Source organism: Octopus bimaculoides, chromosome 10 (genome assembly GCF_046866305.1).
Source record: "Octopus bimaculoides isolate indiv1 chromosome 10, ASM4686630v1, whole genome shotgun sequence".
Taxonomy (NCBI): Eukaryota; Metazoa; Mollusca; class Cephalopoda; order Octopoda; family Octopodidae; genus Octopus; species Octopus bimaculoides.
The window spans coordinates 85030403-85048825 of NC_142937.1; the positions used below are offsets into that span (position 1 = coordinate 85030403).

General features: G+C 36.9%; 1 protein-coding gene across 2 annotated transcripts in view; it reads right to left on the reverse strand.

Moving 5' to 3' along the window:
• Positions 1–5425: 5425 nt before the first annotated feature.
• The window catches only part of LOC106882741 (adhesion G protein-coupled receptor G6), a 55061-nt gene continuing 42063 nt past the window's right edge, over positions 5426–18423 (reverse strand). For both annotated transcript variants that reach the window (XM_089358911.1, XM_089358912.1), the window contains 9 exons: positions 16749–16889; positions 15839–15988; positions 13843–13961; positions 12539–12662; positions 11224–11368; positions 9778–9850; positions 8291–8682; positions 7734–7781; positions 5426–5904 (listed from right to left, as the gene is read on the reverse strand). In XM_089358911.1, coding sequence (XP_089215037.1) covers positions 5825–5904; positions 7734–7781; positions 8291–8682; positions 9778–9850; positions 11224–11368; positions 12539–12662; positions 13843–13961; positions 15839–15988; positions 16749–16889 — 1272 coding nt within the window. In that variant the 3' untranslated portion in view covers positions 5426–5824. The remainder of the gene's footprint in view (positions 5905–7733; positions 7782–8290; positions 8683–9777; positions 9851–11223; positions 11369–12538; positions 12663–13842; positions 13962–15838; positions 15989–16748; positions 16890–18423) is intronic.

Here is an 18423-nt window from a genome sequence, read left to right on the forward strand (position 1 = left end):
TCACCCAGTCTAAGTATTGAAACTACGATCTAGCGATCGTGAGTGCAACACCCTAACCACTAAGCCATGCACCCTCGCACACACACACACACACACATCTATATGTATATGTACACGCGCGCGCAAATTGTATACATATGATAGACTATGCACATGTATACATCTATGACAAGTAGATGTATATACACGTGTTTTGTGTGTGTGTGTGTTTGCGTGTGAGTGTATATTCTTCGGACGTAAGTTAACTGAATCATGTATCATTTGAACTGGAGATTTTCAAGTGGTTTTTGAATGTATATAACATTGAATTGAGAGGAAATTTCAAACGGAAGCATATATTGAATACTATAAACAATATAAGTAACACACACAAACACAAATGGTTATTACGTAAGCGTCAATCTAAGAGAAAAAAAATGTGTACATATTTGCATGTGTGTAGGTCGTATGCATATAGAATACTATATACATACAGACACCTTCGCTCCAAGAAGCATTGATTTATCATGGCAGATATTTATGGAGATTGTCACAAACATATGTGAATACCCCCTGCGGTTCATGAACAAGACAAAATACGGACTAACACATCCCAGAAAATCACTCATACGAAAAATAAAGAGAACGAATTTGAGAATCAACCGGCTAAAATATTGCCAGCTACAATACTTCCACATGGCGGATATAGACACGCCAGAATCAAGGAAACACCATCTCCAAAACTGTTTGAAAAAATGTTATTGACGATCAAAGAAAAGCAGAAGAGAAATGGGCCATTTATAAAATAAAAGCCAACGCGAAAGTGTTCTTCTCATTCGCTAAAAAGCATAAGGTTGCAGTCTCGTCTATTGGACCTCTCATTGATGAAAACAACACACTGCAAAGTGGTACAGAGGACATGGTCGAGATTCTGCAGAAGCAATGCTACTCCGCTTTTAGATATCCGAATATGATTAATCTGAAAAGCATTGACGAATCAAACCCTAAGCACACCCTGTGTGATATATCATTTGGTGTGCAAGATATCATAGCAGCTATAAATCAAATTACAAACAACTCAGCTGCAAATCCTGACAGATTCCCCGCTAAAGACCTGAAGGAATGCCGTCACCACCTCGCATTCCCCCCTAGCCATTCTCTGGAGGAAATCACTAGACGCTGGCTATATTCCTGATGGTTTCCTTTCTCAGTCGATCGTTCCAGTCTTCAAAAAGGGCAGCAAGTCCCAGGCAGTGAAATACCGACCTATCTCTCCCTTCTCATGTCATCAAATTATTCGAGAGAGTGGTGCGATCTAGGGTGACTCACTTCCTGGAAAACAACAATCTGCTGGTTCCCAAGTAGCATGCCTCTCCGCAATGGCAGGGACTGTCTTACACATCTCCTGCATCACTTCGACGATAACCCCTAAGGCCCTGGGTGAGGGAACCAATGCAGATGTCATATCTTCACTTCAGCAAGGCCTTTGACGAGGTTGACCACAACATCTTGTTAAAAAAGCTCTCCAGCATTGGAGCGCAAGGGAAGCTTCTAAAGTGGTTTAAATCCTTTCTGGTGAACAGAACGCAGCATGTGGTGATCAATGGTGTTCGATCAAGCACAGCAAAAGTCATCAGTGGTGTCCCACAAGGCACTGTGTTAGGCCCACTCCTATTCCTTATCTACATAAATGACGTCATAAATGACATCATCAGGGTTATTAAATACAGTAATATAAAAATTTTCGCGGAACTTTCCAGGAAGTAATTCTCCGCTCTGAACTTTCCAGGAAGTAATTTACCCCCCCTCGGAAATTTCCATGAAGTAATTTATCACCCCTCCCTCGGAACTTTACAGGAAGTAATTCCTCCCCTCACTCGGAACTTTTCAGGAGGTAATTCCTCCCCCGTCGGAACTTTCCAAGAAGTAATTCGTCCCTCGGAACTTTCCAGTAATTCCTCCCTTGGAAAGGGTGACGAAGGGGAGGAATTACTTCCTGGAAAGTTCCGAGGAGGGATGAATTACTTCCTGGAAAGTTCCGAGGAGGAGGACGAAGGGGAGGAATTACTTCCTGGAAATTCCGAGGAGGGGGAGGAAGGGGCGGAATTACTTCTTGGAAAGTTCCGAGAGGAGGAGTAATTACTTCCTGGAAAGTTCCAAGGAGGGGGAGGAAGGGTGCACACAGTGTATGTCAGTAAAGGAAAACGGAAAAAGTGATAGTAATATGATCCTCCTGAAACAGAAGGGCACGTAGAGCTTTTCGGGGAACCCCCACCATCCAGGATCTTCCTGAACACCATGCGCAATTGCCCTCTCCAATTCTTGTTCTCCGACACAAAGGTCCACAATTTCATTTTACATTCGCAAATGTTTATGTGCTTTTTTCAATGTAATTACTATTTAAAATGCAATTATTGCGTATACATAACTGTAATTGATGGTTTCGTTCTTATAAATTTCTGATCTTATGCTAGTGTGTGAAATCGTTACTACAAACTGAATTTGCACCTGTCTCCTGTTACATTTTTATCCGTACATCACATTTTATTACTCTCTAAATAGTGTTGTCTTGCAAATGAACACCTATGTGGCAAAAAAAGATTTAGATGTTCTCACATAACAAGTCAACAGCTTGCTTGATACAAGTAACCCCCACTGACTCCATTAGCTTTTTTTACCGGCAGAAAGAGAAAAACTGAGGATCGAAGTTAGGAAAACTAGAAAATAAAGATTAAGCTGGAATTTTTAATAAAAAACGGCGGTCGTGTCAAATAGGCATCTTGTATTTTTTAAATATTTGTTTTCAAAAATTTTCTTCGAATTTCTGTTTTTAACAACAAAGATTATAATTTTTATCAAAAAGAAAATAATAAAGGCATTAAATAAGAAGAATTTAAAGAGTGAGAAAAACGTCTACAAGGAAACTGTTACATTCCTTTAACACTTTATCAAGCATCCATCTCAGCTTGCAGTTTCTCTCTTCTCTCGCTCACTTTCTCTGTCTGTCTCTCCATGACAATGCTGTCTGGTGCAGAAGATGATGGTTCTAATTACCTCGATATTACAGAAACGGATTCTCAACTCAGGGATCTTCTTAAAGCTGAAGGTTTGTTTTTATATCTATCTCTTCTCTAATTTCGACCATGTGTTCGTTTTAATTTTATTTCATTTATCCTTTCTTTATATTACACTTCGGATTTTAAGGAATGTGTTGTTTAGCCCCGAATCAGCTTCGATCGAACAAAACTTTGTTCAGGAGCATTCCAGTTGTGATCATCCAAGCTTTTGTGCCGACACAATGTACTTACAGCTACATTATCTATTGGTATGTTTCTATTTTAAGACAGACGGGTACGGTTTCCAAGGTATTTCGCTCTGTTTCTATAAACTCCAGCGAAGAAGTAGAGAGAATTACTCGTTTGTTTTTGTTAAAGAAATATCGTAGTTATTGTGAAATTAGCTGTTGTTGTTTAGTGCCAGTAACTTACTGGGACTAAACAACAGTTAATTTACTAACGGTCCAGTCATGACCATCCCACATTTTATCCTCCTACACACTGTTTTCTTAGGAGGATTATATTAAGCAGGCATGTGATGTGTATTTTCACATGCGCGTTCGTCTTTTAATTTTAAGATTCTCGAGTGCAATTTGGAAACAATTTAGTTGCTATTTCTAGCGGATCGAATGATTACCCAAGTCTTTTCGTTAGTTCATAATGAATGAACGAGGTTCCTGGAGAACACACGCACACACTCACTCATTCATTCATTCACTCACCCGCGCGTACACAAAGTCTCTGAAATTAGTATGTCTGTATATATGTATGTATGTATGTATGCTTGCCTGTTTCTATGTGAAATAATAGTTTCACTTTAATAGCTTCAGTATTAAAGTGAAACTATTAAAGTGAAAATATCTGACATTACAATAGAGAGATGTTATTGTTTCACTTTTGACACGTAACACTGAAATAATGGAGGAGATATGATATTGCTCTGGGCTTTGCACTAGGCAAGAAGTTTTTAAGAAATGGCCTATGACACTACATAGACTCTAAGTAAGGCATGTGTAAAATTTGAATGAAATTGGTTGTGTAGTTCTCAAGTTTTAGGGATTCACACAGACACAAATTCTCATCTTTATGCATATAGATATATATAGGGAGAGAGATAGAGAGAGAGAGAATTTGATATTGATATAAGTATATATACATGCATGTATATATGTAGGGATACACACACATGCACATTTAGACACACAGACACACACGCTTGCAGGTAAGTGTGCAGAGAACAGATATTCTTTATATAACTGTCCTAGTTTTTACTTTTTTATCAAGGACTTTTCAAAGTTTTGTTTGAAGAGCAATTCGATACCAAATGGATCTGCTGAGATAAACCAGTGGGAGACATTGCAAACAATGTGCTGCATCAGGAGAAATAGGAATGGAACATGGTCAGACTCAGCGAGATAAGGGCCTGACTAAGAAGATAGTTTCTCACCTCTGGGTGGGCGGGTGGAGTGCTTTATTTAGTTACCAATTTACAATACACTCAGTACATTAATACCAGGAGCAAACTGCCTGATTTCTACACATTGCCTGCAGTCACCAAGAACGAGGTGAATATTTCAGGCATCCTCAGAGCTGGCACTAGTAATCTCAGTTCCATGCAGGTAGGGTTAGATTAAAACCCTTTGAGGCCCCTAAGCCTTTAAAAGATTTTGGTGCCACCATATATATGTACTTCAAAATTTAAACAATAATAAGCCATAAATTGACTTTTTTTGCATTTTCTTTTTTGCTTTTCAAAATGAAACAAAAGTAATAGTAAGACGGGAGAAAATGTTTATTTTTATCTTTTTATGCTTCCACTTTATATTTCAAAACTTTTCTCCTACTTTTTCCTAATTGTAAATCCTTCGATCAAATCCTCACCATGATACTGATTGAAAAGAAACTGATTGCAGTGATTGTAGTGAAAGCAGAGACAGTATTGACGATGACGATGGTCCAGATAAGTATGGGAGGAGGATAAAATAGTATCGGTAGTTATAACAGCGACAGGAGTGGTGTGATGCTGAGGTGATGGTGGTAATAGTGGTGTTGATGATAGTGTTAATTGTGTAATGGTAGCATTATAGTGGTTATACTGGTTGTAGTGGTGAAAGTGACTGTCAAGGTAACCGTCATGATAATGTTGATGGCGGTGAATGTGGTTGAAGTGGAAGCAATGACAATGCTGCTGATGATGATGTTGGTGGTGGTGGTGGTGGTGGTGGTGGTGATAGTAGTAGGATAGTTGTGGTGGTGATTGTGATATGGTGGTAGTGGTGGTCGTCATCATCGTAGTGCTGCTCCTGCTGGTTTGGCGGAGGTCTGCGCTTTCCGAGTGCTTTTCTAGTTTGATTAGCTACGACTTAGAGCTACACAACATAAGCAGGACATTTGTAAGGTAGCTTAATATTTTAGCTTTATTTTATTGCTTTTTTTTTTTTTCATTTTGTAGTATTCACTTATGATGTATAAAACATAGTTAGTAAAAGATAGTTTTTTTTCAAGGGTAATTAATTACCATAAGCAAATAGTTCAATAGATTATAGTTCAAAAAGTTAAAACAGATGTTCAATAGACAAATTACATGAAGCACTCTTATTTTCTTTTTTTTTTTTGTTTTTGTTTTGTACAAGAATGATATCCATTGATTTTACACACAGTGTTGGATTTCTAGTTTTAAGTTAAATTCTATTTGTTTTGCAAGAAAGCTTAAGATTTATTATGATAAAAAAATTTGAATACATGATTGCATGAAAAAGGAAGCTTTTAAGTAATTATTTAACGAGGTTTTACAGTCTTGTATTCATTTTGTCCCCATTTGAACTGGTAACCTTTGAACTCACTGCTCCACTACTAGAATCTGAATTATCTGAAAAACGGAAAAGACAAGAAATGAGTAATTAGAAAAAATGTTAAATTTATGAATTTTATTCCAACAGGCACAGGAGTGGCTGTGTGGTAAGTAGCTTGCTCACCAACCACCTGGTTCCGGGTTCAGTCCCACTGCATGGCATCTTGGGCAAGTGTCTTCTACTATAGTCTCGGGCCGACCAAAGCCATGTGAGTGGATTTGGTAGACGGAAACCGAAAGAAGCTCGTCGTATATATGTATATATACATATATATATATATATGTGTGTGTGTGTGTGTGTGTGTGTGTGTTTGTGTATGTTTGTGTGTCTGTGTTTGTCCCCTAGCATTGCTTGACAGCCGATGCTGGTGTGTTTAATGTCCCCGTCACTTAGCAGTTCGGCAAAAATGACTGATAGAATAAGTACTAGGCTTACAAAGAATAAGTCCTGGGGTCGATTTGCTCGACTAAAGGCGGTGCTCCAGCATGGCCGCAGTCAAATGACTGAAACAAGTAAAAGAGTAAAGAGTTGCATAATGTAACTTCGAATACAGCTTTTCCATGCATCACTGCCTTGTTTCCATATGGTAAAGGAACCGGAGCTATGATTTTGACTGCTTATCATTAGATACACCTTATTGCATTCAAATCCTTTGTTTATCTGATAAATATAGCAAAATTAATATAAATCTATCACAAAGAGAAAATTATTTTTGGGAAAAGATAATGTCTCAAAAAATCAATTGAATATGATTGTCATCTTGTTTAGCACTTCAGCCGTCAGATTACTTTGTCAAATGTAAAGTTTATTTATCCAAATTATTTTCAATTAATCATTTATCATTTTGTGGCTTTGAAACATTGATGATGTATTTGTTTATATTTTGAATGACATTGTAAGACAGGTGTGAAAGGCTAAATCTGAGCACTCTGAACATAAAACAGGAAGACGGCCATGTATAGGTCTGGCTGTGTCTGCCACAAGTGCTTTCCACCACACAGGAAGTGCGGCGTAGACAATGCAATGGAGTGCAGTGGCGGAGACCGTGCAGGGAAGCCGACTCCCATTGGCTGAAGGAATGACTGCCCACGAGCACGAACAAGGTTGCTCGCTGCTGTGGTGATGGCCAGAAAGGTGTCTGGGAAGCGGAGTCTGACACCAATGCTACAGCCTTGTATCAGTCTGCTGCTTTGCACGGTGACATGCAAAGCAAGGCATTCTCTCTTTGAGTGAAGAGTAGATTATATAACAGGTACATATAAATGTTTCGTGGTAACGAAAGTGGTGTAAGATAATGACCATCAAAATGGAGCACCACATCAAGTACGGAGGTTCTTTTACTGTTACTCGTTTCAGTCACTTGACTGTGGCCATGCTAGAGAACAGCCTTAAAGGATTCATTCAAAGAAATTGAACCCAGGACTTATTCTTTGTAAGCCTAGTACTTATTCTATCTGTCTCTTTTGCTGAACCACTAAGTTACAGGTATGTAAGCACACCAACATCGGTTATCAAGCGCGATGGTGGTGGGGTAAAACACAGACACACACATAATTATGTACATAGATACATGACAGGCTTCTTTCAGTTTCCGTCAACAAAGTTCATTCACAAGGCTTTCGTTGGCCTGAGGCTATAGTCGAAGACATTTGCCCAAGATGCAATGCAGTGGGACTGAACCTGGAACCATGTGGTTGGGAAGCAAGCTTCTGACCACACAAAAAAATTATATGCCTTGCATATAATTAGAAATAAAAAAGGAGAAGACATATAGAGTGTGTTAAAGAAAGTGAGAGTGAGAAATAAAGAGAGTGATAGATACAATACAAAGCAATAATTAACTTACAAAAGTTTTGTTTGGCTAACATCTTTCCTTCAGATGAATCTTGAGTATCTAACGAGGGAACAGACATAAAAGAAGTTATCAGTTTTGTGGTATTGACGCAGGAAACAAAATTTACGATATTGATGTTGGATAAATGAGTTACTGCAAACATATGTATGCATGCATGCATGCATGTATGTATGTATTTCTGTATGTATGCGTGTATGTATGTATGTTGAGATAAAGGATAATATTGATGAGAAAGACGGTAGCAACAGCAGTGAAAGATTACAAGCATTATGACAGTGGCAATGGTGGTGGTGGTGGTGGTGGTGGTGGTGGTGGTGGGTTTTGGGTGTTTGGTGGTGGTGGTGGTGGGTTTTGGGTGGTGGTGGTGGGTGGTGGTGGGTGGTGGTGGGTTTGGGTGTTTGGTGGTGGTGGTCTGGTGGGTTTTGGGTGGTGGTGGTATTGGTGGATGGGGGGGTATTGGTGGTAGTGGATGGTGGTGGTGGTGGTGGTGGTGGTGGTGGTGGTGGGTCTGTGGTAACTATGTGGTGCTATAAAAAATATTCACCTACTTGTTTTATATTTGGTGTTACTCTTCGAATCTTCTTTCTTTTGTATGCATAAATACATGCAGATGACATCTCTAGCATCTTTCTTGTATAGACAGTAGAATATGAAGATAAACAATCCTTGAAGCGTATTGAAGATAGCAAAGAGGTATTTAAACACCAAAGCTGCCTCACCAAATGTGAAGAATGCTAATATCCAAGAGAGGCCAAGTAGGAAAAACACGCCAACGATTCCAAAAAGCCGTAATTTCCTTGCTTTGTGTTCAAATTTCTTGTCATTTTTCATTGAAATAAGGCGCCCAAGAATGAGAGAAAATATGGTAAGATTGAAGAGGAGAACAGCCACCACTGGAAACAGGAAAGCAGCATAGAAAGATGTCTGGGATAACCAACAACTAGAAAGAAATGGGAAAACAATTAAAAACAAAATCTAGAACATGTTTTTTTCAGGAGAGTTGAGTGATTACAATGATGAAGTGTATTCAATCCCAAAGAATTTATGATTAAATCCTGATACTGGAAATGGGAATAAACAAGTAAGTATCCAAGCAACACAGCATCCATGACTTTTGTAAACATTTTCTCAAGCTCAGAATTGCTTAAGCATGGAATAAACTACCTGCTTCAAGTTGTTAGCTGTCGAGACACTACATCTTTCAAAACTTCCATGCTTCCCTGCAGATGAAATGGCCTTGACCTTCTTTGGAGCATATGAGGAGGAGTATTTCCACTGGATGGATTGTCTCTTTTTCTCTGGCTCAAAGTAATGAAGCCAACACTCATCTTGGGTTAGGAAACCAGCTGCATCTGTCTCAAACAAGGTCAGATTTTCTTGTGATGCAATCAGCTGATGTGGCACCCTCTAAGCAGAAGCTTTCATCAAGCCAAGTTCATTGTGCAGAGTATTCTCAACTCTCTCACAGGATAATGCTAAGAGCATTGGCTATTTGATTTACAATAAATCACCTGTCACCATTACCATATGGTGAACACAATCAATGTTTTCCTCGGTGATGACAGTTGAAAGACATCCAAATTTTGGTTCTTCTTCAAGACTCTCCCTTCCCCTCCTAAATCCAACCACCTACTTCTGTACTGCTGATAAAGCTGGACTGTCATCCCCTTAAGTAGCAAGCATATATGAACAAATCTCTTTGGGGGCTAAGCCATTTTTCTGCAGATACTTGATAAGACTATGATGCCAAATTTTCTCCAATTTCAAGAGAAATCACTGCAAATTACTTTTGAAGTCAGATGTCAGTTAAACAAGAAAGAAACAATGCAATTATCAATAACAAGAGTTGAAATTAATGCATGCAAGATTCTTCAGCTCTAGCATCACTCCTTCATAGTCAGCCTATGGACTTTCCAGCCCACCCTCAATGAAAGTATGTGAAGATGGGTTGTAGCTAATTGTTTGTGAGCTTGTGTTGTATTTTTGTATATGTTGCAACAATATTATTGAAAGAAGAAATTTCAAATATACTTACACCTCTGCAATTCTGATGTAGTTATTTGTGTTGTTGATAATCAGAGTAAGGATGACTATTATTGCTGGAAGACCTAATAATAATAATAATAATAATAATAATAATAATAATTATAATAATAATAATTAGTAATTGACGCTCTTAGAAGTGTAGGAAAATGTGATTTGCATTTGCTGGGTGCTTCACAAGTCCATACATAGTTCATGGAAGGAAAAAGGTTAAATGAGTACAAGTGCCAGAACCGGTAGAAGGTTTAAGAGAAGATTTTATTGATAAGTAAACATGTATGTCTGTGTGTGTGAGTGCGACATGTAAACATAATAATAGACAAGCCTTCATGTAAACAAAGTGTGTGTGTATGCAAACATGGATGTGTGCGTGTGCGATAAGTAGAGAGCATAGAAAAGAGTCTATAATGAAGTTAGAAGAATGTCCAGACTCAAGGATGATAAAATACCAGTTTGTATTCAAGGTACACGGTGATTGAGGTGCTGTAACAAGAAGTTGATGCGCCATTCATTTGATGTGCCATTCATTTGATGTGCCATTTACTATCATAATAAAACTGTCGGCATTTTTAACGAATGGCTTATGCTAGTGTATAAAACTTTATAAAACTGGTTTAGAAAATAAAAACAGCAAGCAACCAGAAGACTGAGCTTCATATGACATATAACCATACGCACGCGTGTACACTTATCTTGAGTTGCCTCCCCTAGTTGCCAGACCGCTAAAAAGTGTTGATTGATCTCCCTTGGTCTACTAAATTGATGTGCTACAGTTATTGCGTACATGAATATTGTTAGTTTTGTCAATGAATGCTCTACAGAATAATCTCTCATTGTTTTAATAATAATCCTTTCTTTATGCTTGACGAAATAATATAAAGGAGAATCTACTATAATTGGCAGAAGAAATGCTGCTAGTTTACGGAGATAAGTACTGCTTGTTTAGATAGTGGTATGTATGTTGAGGAAGATCACTAATGTTGATCTCTAAAAATCTGTTAGCTTCTAAAGTAAAAATAATAACTCTTAAAGAGACAGAATGACTGTGTTTTATGTAGAAAAAAAGCAGTTAATATCGATGAAGAAATAACTGTAAAATTATGCAGGGTTGTGGGGCTACGATTAACCAATTCTTTAATCTGATCACGGTGTCCTGTTATCGATGGGAGGAAATTCTACCTGTTTTTGCAGATTAATTGTTCAATGCTCCCAGAAAAAATACCTCAACACTAATTCAGCTGTTGTTTTTATATGGCTGGTGTCTCTTGATCACTCTGATTATTTTATTTTCTAAAATATTTCTACAGATATTGATTCTCCTTCAATACGTGGAGCAACAGATGTGTTTCGATTGAACCGTTCGAGTGTTTAAATAGAGATAAAAGAAGCTACTTAAAGTGACACAAAATGATCACAAATAGACGGTGTTTATACATACCCCAAGCAATTACTGTACTCTTCAGCATGTAGTGGCTCATGTATTTATTGAATACAACAACCACAGCTAAATAGATATGAGACGCTTCAACAGCCATCCACATGATGGAAACCGTAAGGAAGTAGTGTAGTAGAGCTGCTACTGCCTATAATAATAATAATAATAACAACAACAACAACAACAACAACAACAATAATAATTATCACAATAATGATATGTACATAACAGCAAATTGGGTCATTGGGTTCCTCATAAACTTTCTGTGTCTAATTGTGTGCAGGATGTGAATGTGCATTGTTTGTTTTTGATTTTGTCAACTATACAGTATAGTAGGGTCAGTTGGGCGGGCACTGTCCATGAGAAAATCAACACCATGACGCAATAGACTATGCCAGAAATTTAGAAACGACATGCTGTACTGCTTGGCATTCACACCAGAATCTCCAATATGAACATTTCAGAGTGTTTTGGTGTGAATCTGAGGACATGTATCGAGAGTGATAAAAACCAAACATCCAGTCAACATCATGGTATTTGGAGTGATCAGTAGTGATGGTGACGTTATGCCTCCAATCATCTTCTCATATGGTCTAAGACTCAACACGAAGGCCTACATCAAGTGCCTGGAGGAGGTAATGCTGCCCTGGGTCAAGAGGGTGGCTGCTGGAACACCCTACGTCTGGCAACAGGACTCTGCACCATGCCACAGAAGTATTTTCAAGATATTTCAAGATATCTTCAAGTAATTTTGGTAAATATATCTGTTAAAATGAGATGTCAGTGTTATTTTTATTTTTATGTAATTCAGATGACAATATATTCACCTGGTGTGCCCTTGGCAGTTGGGGGTGACCAAGATGTGTGGGGTGCCTGGTTGGCTCTGAGTGGAACTCCCTTCTATAATTATCTGACAGGGTTTCAACAAGTGGAACAACACTTGATCAGCTAAGAGAGTAACACACATGTCCATGCATGCATGTGCATGTGTACATGTTGTATTTGTGTGTATGTGTGTGTGTCATCGTCATCATCATCATCATCATTTAACATCTACTATCCATGCTGGAATGGATTGGACTGTTTGACTGAAAACTGGTAAGTCGGAGAGCTGCACCAGGTTCTGATCTGATTTGGGAAGGTTTCTATAGCTGGATGCCCTTCCTAATGACAACGACTCTGAGAGTGTAGTGGATGCTTTTTATGTGCCACCGGCACTGGTGCCATTAATCTGACACTGGTATCAGCCTGTTATGGTCTCACATGTCCACACAAGCAAGGTTCGTAAAGAATAATATATTTGTATGTGTGCACTCACTTTACAAGCAATCATATTCTTCGTAGCATATGGACGCATCCCAACAAGAAATATGAAATTTGCTACAGCCAAAGCAATGCAAAGATTTATTAAAATTTTTGAAAAAAGTCCTTTTCGTAAAGTTCTGAAAAAAATGGAAAAGCAATGTTTGTTTTACTGAAACATGAAACTTAACATATGAAATACAGTAATAACTACAATTTTGGATAAGAATGGTGTTTGTTAGGAAATATAAATATCTTTAAGTTATACATGAAATGTATTTGTATGTAGTAAGTAGTTTGTTTACCAACCACATGGTTCCAGGTTCAGTTCCACTGCATAGCACCTTGGGCAAGTGTACTCTATAGCCTCAGTCCAACCAAAGCCTTGTGAGTGGATTTGGTAGATGGAAATTGAAAGCTCATTGTATATATGTATATATATATATATATATATATATGATATATGTGTGTATGTATATGTATGTGTGTCTGTCTCCCCCACCATTGCTTGACAACTGATGTTGGTGGATTTACATCCCCGTAACTTTGCGGTTCGGCAAAAGACCCAAATAGAATAAATACTAGGCTCACAAAGAACAAGTCCTGGGGTCGATTTGTTTGACTAAAGGTGGTGCTCCAACATGGCATATCAAGACATGTCATATGTGATGATAGCAGATGTAGGGAGAGAGATGGGCCCTTCCAGGTCTAAAAATGTCTAAAAATATCAAGATGTGCCATATGTGATGATAGCAGATGTAGGGAGAGAGATTGGGCCCTGCCAGGTCTAAAAATGTCCAAAATTATAAAGACATGTCATATGTGATGATAGCAGATATGGGAAGAGAGATTGGGCCTTGCCAGGTCTAAAAATGTCCAAAAATATCAAGACATGCCATGTGATGATAGCACCCTTACAGCAGTATCAGGGCATTAAGGGTTAATGAGATAGCTTATTATAATTTTTTTTTTTGTTTCCTTCAAGAGAAGTTCAACCTCGGACAGGAAGTCAATTACTTCCATATCATTTCCTCACTTTTATCATTGCTTCCACTTGTGATTTACTGATTTTACATAACTGAAATTGTATACATTACATGCATGTGTGTGTATATATATATATATATGAATATATTTAAGCGTGTAAACATGTATGTATGCACATGTATGTGTGGTAAGTGTGGGCATATACATATATAAATTTGGGTGTGTGCTTTTAGGCCAAAGTTATTTGTAAAATTTTAGTTGTTTCATGGTGAAGTAAACATCATAGAACAAAGCAACTGTTTAAAAATAATAATTCTGAATTAAAATGCTTACTTGGAAGAAACATGAACTATAATTGTGAGTATGAGACAGACAATCGAAATTCCACATCCAATGCTAGATATAATAGATATTGATTTAACATCAACATCCTTTTCATTTCCATAAACATCCTGCAATAGAAACAAGCAACATAATAACTTCTTTTCTATATTTAAATGTTTGTCAATCTTATATAAACCACTAGTGCCTTACTTGATAATGGTAGGGTTGCTCTGTGTGTGTATGTGTTTGTATATGTATGTATGTATATGATGTTTTTCAAATAACTTGCACATGCAAGTGCTACCGGTTGAGAACTCGGCATACTGGAAGCCAACAAATGTATGGGGTCATCAGGAGAGAATGATGCCTACCTCTCAATGGCATCAATGCATACCGGCCCCACTGACTGATATGAGGCCCTGCTTAGAACTGGTTATCAAATAAAGATCAATATGTATATGTTAGGAAGGGCATCCAGCTGTAGAAACTCTGCCAAATTAGATTGGAGCCTGGTGTTGCCATCCGGTTTCACCAGTCTTCAGTCAAATCGTCCAACCCATGCTAGCATGGAAAGCGGACGTTAAACGATGATGATGATGATGATGATATATATGTATGCATGAATATATATATATATATATATATATATGTATATATATGTATGCATGAATATATATATATATATGTATATGTATATATATGTATGCATGAATATATATATATATATGTATATGTATATATATGTATGCATGAATATATATATATATATATATATATATATATATATATATAAATATATATATATATATATATATACACACAGATACATACATATATACAAGAGTGTGCTGAAAAGTTCCTGGCAAAATAAATGAGGATCAGTTAATTATGATTTTTGTAACATACTCCCCTCTTAGATTCACATACATATTGCAGCTGTCCTTCAGCAGTTTTCCTAAACCCTATAAAAAAAATTCACAAGTTTGGGCCTCCAAGCAAGCCTTTTGTAACACCCTTAAAGCCAGGAACTTTTCAGACCCCCCCCCTTGTCTCTCTCTCTCTCTCTCTATATATATATATACACACACACACACACACATATATATATATATATATATATATATATATATATATATATATATATATATATATATATATATATATATATATATATATAGTCAATTCAAACATGAACAAGCAAGAAAAAAACGCAAAAAAAAAAAACAACGCGAGGACGTGGAATAAGTACAGTGTTATTGGACGCTCAGGAAAGGAAACACACATATATACACAAATACAAGAAGAGAGGGAGATAGGAGCTATTATTTCCGTGCATGTTGAAAAATAGATATTTTAATGAAACTTTGACTATACTTTGTGATTCGAATAGTGACCATTGATAATACTTTTGGCTTGCTTTCTGGTTTGTGGCTACTAGAGTAGGTACAACAGCTACAGTCACAGCACTGACCACATATTATAACTGTGGAAGATACCACATCATAACAATTACATTATATTTTAATATATTTATATTATATACTTTAGCTGTAAGCTACATGAAGACAATGAAGCGTCTCAGTATTTTGACATATTTACTAGCAAACTCATCAATGTATAGTTTATTATGCATCAAAACATACGTAACAAGAACAGCACTAATCTTTCACTTAGTATAACACCTTACATATTTACTGAGATACTCAATAACATACATTTTAGTTGGTACATTATTATACAACTCTTTAAAACTGGCCTAACATACATAGCATTTGTTATAATATTGGTTTCAAATTTTGGCTCAAGACCAGTAATTTTAAGGGTAAGGACAAGTCAAACACATCAACTTGTGCTTATTCTATCGACCCTGAAAGAATGAAAGATAAAGTCAACCTTAGAATTTGAACTTAGACCATAGACGTATAAAATGCTGCTAACCATTTTACCCAGCATGCTTATTAGTCTACCAGCTTATTATCTAAGCATTTGTCATAATATTACCAACCATTAGTAGTGCAAAACTTGTAAGATGGTTACAGGAACAAGATATTCTTTCTCCTGGTACAATGTTGTATATATTACAGCCTTTTGTTGACCAATGAGGATCCTGTCCAGAGGTGTCATCCCAGTAAACACACCGTGGGTTAGTACCATTCTGAAAACAAATTAAAAAATTAGAATTAGCATTCTAATACATAAAATGGTTACTTAAGAAGATTGCTTTCGAATCATCTCAAATTACACTTACTGCCAAAGAAATGTCCTATCTCATAGATGTTATCTTGCCTTCAGGTACAAAATGAAAGTAGCTCATTCACCTGAGCCATAATCACCACTTCACCAACCTTTCAACAAACTTACAGAGTGCATGACCTTCCTCTGATGAGGAAATCACTGAAGAAGAAAATGTCTGACCTCAGACCTTTTAATCTTCTCCACAATATTACATCATTCACCATACCCATCAGACAGAGGAAGACTATGAGGTGATATCAAAAGTTCCCGGACTAGTTCTGTAGTGTGCCAACAGATAGCAGCACATGGTTGTGTGTGCAGTGAGAGCTAGCAGTGACCTTCATGTGGCAGTGTGCCAAATGACATCATTGTATTTACTTCACAAGTTGTGAAATTTGTGTTCCTGTGACCACGTGTATGTTGTAGTCTGTGATTTTGTCATGGGCAGGAACAAAGAGCCAACATGAAATTTTGCGTTAAACTTGGTAAGTCTGCTACAGAGACATTGAGCATGCTTCAGCAAGCTTATGACAATAAGGCGATGGGTCATATGCAATGTGGTACAGTAAGGTACAAGATAAGACACTAAATGAATCTGTTAAACCAACAACTATGGGATTTTGACATCCAAGGAGATGGCAATATCAGCAATAAGAAATACATAAATAGAAATATATTACCTTATGTATTAAACTGAAAGACACGGTAATTGGTTTATCAAGGTTGGTTATTTGAATATTAGGAATATTGGCTGCAATAATTTGACTGTTGACAAACTGTTCGAGTACTTCCATCTTTTTTTTAAGAGGTTTTTGAATTACCTATAAAATGAGAAGTTGTTATGTAAACAAACTTATTTATTCAATGGGAGTCCTTAATATATTGTTAAAGTTTACAAATAAATTCAAAATCTTTGTAATGTATGAACATATCTTTTTATTCAATGGAATGTTGTGGAAGCATTGCATACAGCTCCTAGTATATTTTTGTTTAATGTGGGTGAGGTATGTCTGCATTGTTTAGTTTGATGCTTGGTTATATTTGAAGTTCTCTGATGATGTTGGTGATGCGAAAGGGTGACAGGTGACTTTTGTTGGTGTTGATATAAATCTGTTGTTTTTGAAGCAGGTTTTAAGGTAACTAATGAAGGGGTTATTGTGCAATTTGTATTTGAAGTGTGATGGAAGGAGTGTGTAAGAATAAGCAAAAAAAAAAAAAAAAAAGAGAGGGTGAACTGATGATCTTTGAGATATACCATTTGGGAAATTGCAAGTTCTTTTAATTGTTGTTTGCATGCAATATATCAGCCTAGCAACCAGGCTGATAGATAAATTGTTTCTTGATATGGTGTTAATTATTTTCTGCAAATTGGATAATGGGAAGTAAGTAGAGTTGAAAGCTTTAATTCATGTTTAAAGTATTGAAGACTGTAAGCATATCAATTGTTTTTGTTGTGGATACTGCTGTTGTATATCTTCTGTTTTAGGTTTATGAGAAGTGTGATGGTTTAGCCTACTGGCCTGAATTCATGTTCTAGAAAGAAGTTATAGATGTAGATGAGCACAGTATAACTTTAGGCTCTTACTGTTTCAGATATATGCTGGGTAGTATAATAGCAGGACATTTTTGATGTGATCCATGTTTGACTGAAGTATACAAATATTTGTTTAGAGAGAAGTGTTTGGTAGAAGGAACATGTCCATTATTTTTATTTTAAGTTTTGTTGGTAGAAAAGAAAAAAAATATCAATAACTCAATTACTACTTAAAGCTCTGCAAGTAACCTATCTAGAAATTAGCTGCCATAAAGTAGGTTCAACAAACCATGAATTTGTTGGACTATCGTGATATGAGATTAGGTATCTATTGATCAAGCAGACTCAAACAGCTGAAGTATAATTCTTGGTGGTGGCAGACTGGCAGAATTGTTAGAGCATCAGACAAAATGATTTGCAGAACATCTAACTCTCTACATTCTGGTTTCAAATCCTACTGAGGTCATCTTCGATTTTCATTCATCCAAGGTCCATAATATTGAGTACCAGGGAAGCAGCAGGATCAATGGTGTCTCCTACCAAAACTCCCAGCATTGTGCAATTATTCATGGGATAGTGACTCTTTTTCTGTCGGGAGATGATATTCGGCTGGGCATTATTTTACGTCTATACAAGGCAGCAAACTAGCAGAATCCTTAGCATGCCAGACAAAAGGTTTAATGGTAATTCATCTGTCTTTACATTCTGAATTTAAATGTTGTGAGGTTGACTTTACCTTTCATTCTTTCAGGGTTGATGAAATAAGTACCAGTTGTGCTTTGGGGTTGAAGTAATTGACTAACTCCCTCCCACAAAATTTC